Source organism: Sinocyclocheilus rhinocerous, unplaced genomic scaffold, assembly GCF_001515625.1.
Source record: "Sinocyclocheilus rhinocerous isolate Xijiao unplaced genomic scaffold, SAMN03320098_v1.1 scaffold799, whole genome shotgun sequence".
Taxonomy (NCBI): Eukaryota; Metazoa; Chordata; class Actinopteri; order Cypriniformes; family Cyprinidae; genus Sinocyclocheilus; species Sinocyclocheilus rhinocerous.
This window is the reverse complement of record NW_015636538.1, coordinates 168,772-172,603: the sequence shown is the minus strand read 5'-3', so window position 1 is coordinate 172,603 and position 3,832 is coordinate 168,772. Positions and strand designations below refer to the sequence as shown.

General features: G+C 33.7%; 1 protein-coding gene and 1 pseudogene across 1 annotated transcript in view; one reads left to right on the top strand and one right to left on the bottom strand.

The window, feature by feature from the left end:
• The window catches only part of LOC107747848 (intraflagellar transport protein 140 homolog), a 68,360-nt pseudogene that overhangs the window by 18,775 nt on the left and 45,753 nt on the right, over window positions 1–3,832 (top strand).
• The window catches only part of LOC107747846 (transmembrane protein 204-like), a 16,718-nt gene continuing 12,909 nt past the window's right edge, over window positions 24–3,832 (bottom strand). The window contains exon 3 of the mRNA XM_016562457.1: window positions 24–879. Within this exon, the coding sequence (XP_016417943.1) occupies window positions 635–879 (245 nt within the window). The 3' untranslated portion in view covers window positions 24–634. The remainder of the gene's footprint in view (window positions 880–3,832) is intronic.

Genomic DNA, 3,832 nt, shown 5'->3' with positions numbered 1-3,832 from the left:
TAAAGCAAAAGTAAAGCATTTAAGACACATTATATTGAGAATCTGGGGGCAAATGTGCTTATTTGTAATAAATATGTCATAATGCAAAATATTGCAATGTTTCTAACAATAAATTTGGTTTCTTTATGTAAAACACACACACAAAAATGACTGGACATGTCAGATTTCCCAATTTAAATCTGTCCAGAATTTTTTTCCCTTCAATTAGCAGAGAACATGTATAAAAGTGCAGATTCCATGCCGGCCTGTAAAGGACTGTATTCAGTTGACCTGGGAGCAATATTCAATACCTGGACTCCTTTTGAAATCTGAAACTCCATGTTTCATAGAACCATAACAGATATGTGTGCATACGAATGTGCTTCTACTTTCTCACAAGTGCACTTATGAACATAAACGTGTCAAGATCCAGCTTGATCTTTATCTGTCTGTTGTATTCTTCCCAATCCACAATGCTGCTTCTGTGTTTAAATGCATTTCAAAAGTCTTCCATTCAGTCCGAATCCACTTTTTGCGGAGTCCAGGAGATCAGTTTCACTTAAAATGATAGAACTCCTCTCCATGTGCATTTGTGTCCGTCCATCCGTCTAAATATCCACCCTGTGTTTTGTCTCAGGTGAGGTGTGTCTTTGTGTCAGCATGGCGACTCTACATAGTCATTGTCTAGGCGCGGCCTGAAGGGTGTGGTCAGAGATCGGCTGATGACGATGACTGACGGAGATATGCAGTCATCACGGCGATGCAGAATATTCCAGATTAGCATGGCGGCCGCTAGCGTGGCAAACAAGCAAGCAGCGATGTTAACATAGCAGGCGTAGGACAGGTGAGTGTAGGGGCCGATCCTGTAGAACGTCACCAGACCGATCACCAGCACAAAACCTGCAGAGAGAGAGATAGGACTTAGTTTCAGAAGATGGTTTAAAACCAGCCAAAGCGTCAATCTTTAATCCTTGTGCTGTGCTGAAAATTCTTGGTCTGTTGGTTATAAATCTCTCATTATGTGATATTATCACCATATCTTGGATTCAGTCTTTTTCAAATGTTTTTGTAGGGCTTTTATTTTCGACCGAGAACTAAACAAGTGGTGAAAAGAAAAAGAAAAAAAAAAAGAAAGAAAGTAAAAATTAAAAGAAAAAAAAAAAGAAGAAAAAAAATGAAAATATTCATTCATTCAGTTAGTGGAACTTTCTGTCCACTAGGATGATTTATAGAATATATATTAAAGATACACTTCATATACTAAAAAATACACTTTTTTTAAGAAATCATAAATTTAGGGGATACATGCATTTAGAAAATAGAGTAAATATTAATTTCATGCTGTCTTTAATTATATTTGATATATTTCCCTTTTTTAATGTGTGATGCTTTTAAAAACTTTTAAAATAGAGCATTAATTTTATTATTATAATTTTTTTAATTCAGTAAAATATCTGTAAATTTAATGTCACACTTATCAGCATTACATTTCAGTGGGTTATATAGAATAAAACAAATCCAATTCTACCTAAATTTGGCTTTTATAAAAATAAAAAAAATAAAAAATCACATTTCACACCTTTGGATGTTAAATTTGCCTGAATTTCTCTATTTTGGGTTTGTCTTTTAAAATGAGAAAAATTTTACTTTGCCAGTATAAAATCAAAATTGAACCAATTTATTTTCTTAATGCATGTTACTGGTTTAATTGTGAACAGTTACTCCATGCCTTTTCATAATATTATGTAAAAAAAAATTTTCATGACGAAGCATTTTAAAGCATAATTGAGGTTTGCTCAAGAAAGTTTGGTTGTGATGAAAATAAGATATGACATGAGAGCACAGAATTTTTTTTTTTTTTACACATCATTAGCTGCACATTTTGCTTTTAAACCCCCCTGAAGCTCTTTCCTGGTTCATTAAAAAAACATTCTCTAGAAAACACCATTTGTATTTGTTTTTTACAAACCAAATTATTATCTTTGGTTTTTGAAAGCATGTCACATAGCTGACCACAGAGCCTGAACCCGAAACATTCCTTTAATTCATCACGACCATAATAATAGCTCAATCTTCTTCCCTTTTGACTGATTCGAGTTGGTTTTGGCTAATAGGAGTAGTACGTCTCCCGCTTCCTGTAAAGACTCCGAGCACATGTGTTATTAATAACTGCGGCCTGAAAACACAACAGCAGATTCCCAGAAATACAGACCGTAGAGGATGTGAGATGGCAGGAGAACAACGAAATGGAAAAAGTTACAGGATTCAGATCGCGTTACACGTGCGTGTTTTATTTAGGCAGAAACAACAGCGAGCGAGGCGTTCATTCGTTCTGTTTTTATTCGGAATGCAGCTTTTTTTTGGCCCAGTGTCATGCCTTTTCCTTCCTTTTCTCCTCTATCCTTCCATTCTTCCTTCCTTCCCTCCAATTCATTCAGTTTCATCTGACGATTCTTACTCACACTTGTACAATTGAACTGGAACATGATGTACAATAACAGGGTCGATTAAATTTATTCAGGAACAGATGTTTTTCTCTCTTTGCTTCACATATTGCTCTCTCTCTGACTTACTTTCTCATGGACTGTTTATTCTTGATCATTTTTGTTTTTTTGAAGTTTTTATTTTTAGTATATCCAAAAAAAAAAAAAAACCCCTCTCAGATCTGTTTAGTTGTTTGTAGTCTAACAGAAAAAACACCCATGAAAAAGGATCCTGATCCAAATCACATCCATATATCCAGCCTTGTCCAATTTTCAGTCAGATTGTATTTCAAGTAGTCAAATAGCTTGTGATTTTAACATCACACAAAGTGCAGTCGTGTCTATACTCGTGTGACATTCAGTATGTATTTAACGGTGAATTGGTGAACAAGTGTTTGATTTCAGTTTCAGTGTATGCTTGAATGTGTAAGTCCTCTTTTATTTTTGTTTAATTCATTACTACAATTTAAATCCTACAGATCACACTGCATATCAATATTTAGTATAATTATTTAGTAATTACATTTTCTTTTATTTATTTATTAATTGAATTCATTATTGAACTTTAGTGTAAAATGCATTTCTATATTTTAGCATCAAAAATTTTTTATAATCTTGACAAAATACATATCGTCAGAAAGGTCTGAGTCTCAAGATTCTATATTTGGTTTTTATTTTGTGATAGAAGCAATATTGCAAGAGAAATTTACGTGACATGAAAATTTATGAAAAAAAGTTCAATTGCGTTTGGGTGTCACCCGGTGGCTGTTTTTGGTATAACGCCTAAATATATATATATATAATTTTTATTTTATTTATTTATTTTTATCTTTAAATATTCATTAGCCTCACAGTAGGCTATTTACAGTTGCCAAAAAAAATGCGCTTGTGGTATGGTTCATTAATATAGATTTCAAGATGTTCAGTCGCAAGTCTGTGTGTATATTGCCCTTTTACAACAGCTTTTCAAGTGGCTTAATCTGATTTTTGATCCAAAACTATTTGTTATATTATTAAAAAGATACTTCACCCAGAAATGCCATTTTACTTCCATAGTATGGAAAAATACTTAGTCAATGGCTACCAGCAACTGTTAGGTTACAAACATTCTTTAAAATATGATGAAAATGAAATGAAACTCATACAGGTTTGGAACAACATGAGGGTGAGAAAATGATGACAGAATTTACATCTTTGGGTGAACTATCCCTTTAAGCTTTCACTCTCATTAACACAAAGTACTTTAGAATAAAACTGAAATTAAATGGCCCACAAACTAGCCTTGAGCCATCATCGTTGTGTCCTTGAGTGAGGTGATTAAGGTGTCTGAGGGAAAGTCCCTGTTCAATGGCGCCGTTGTGTGAATGTCT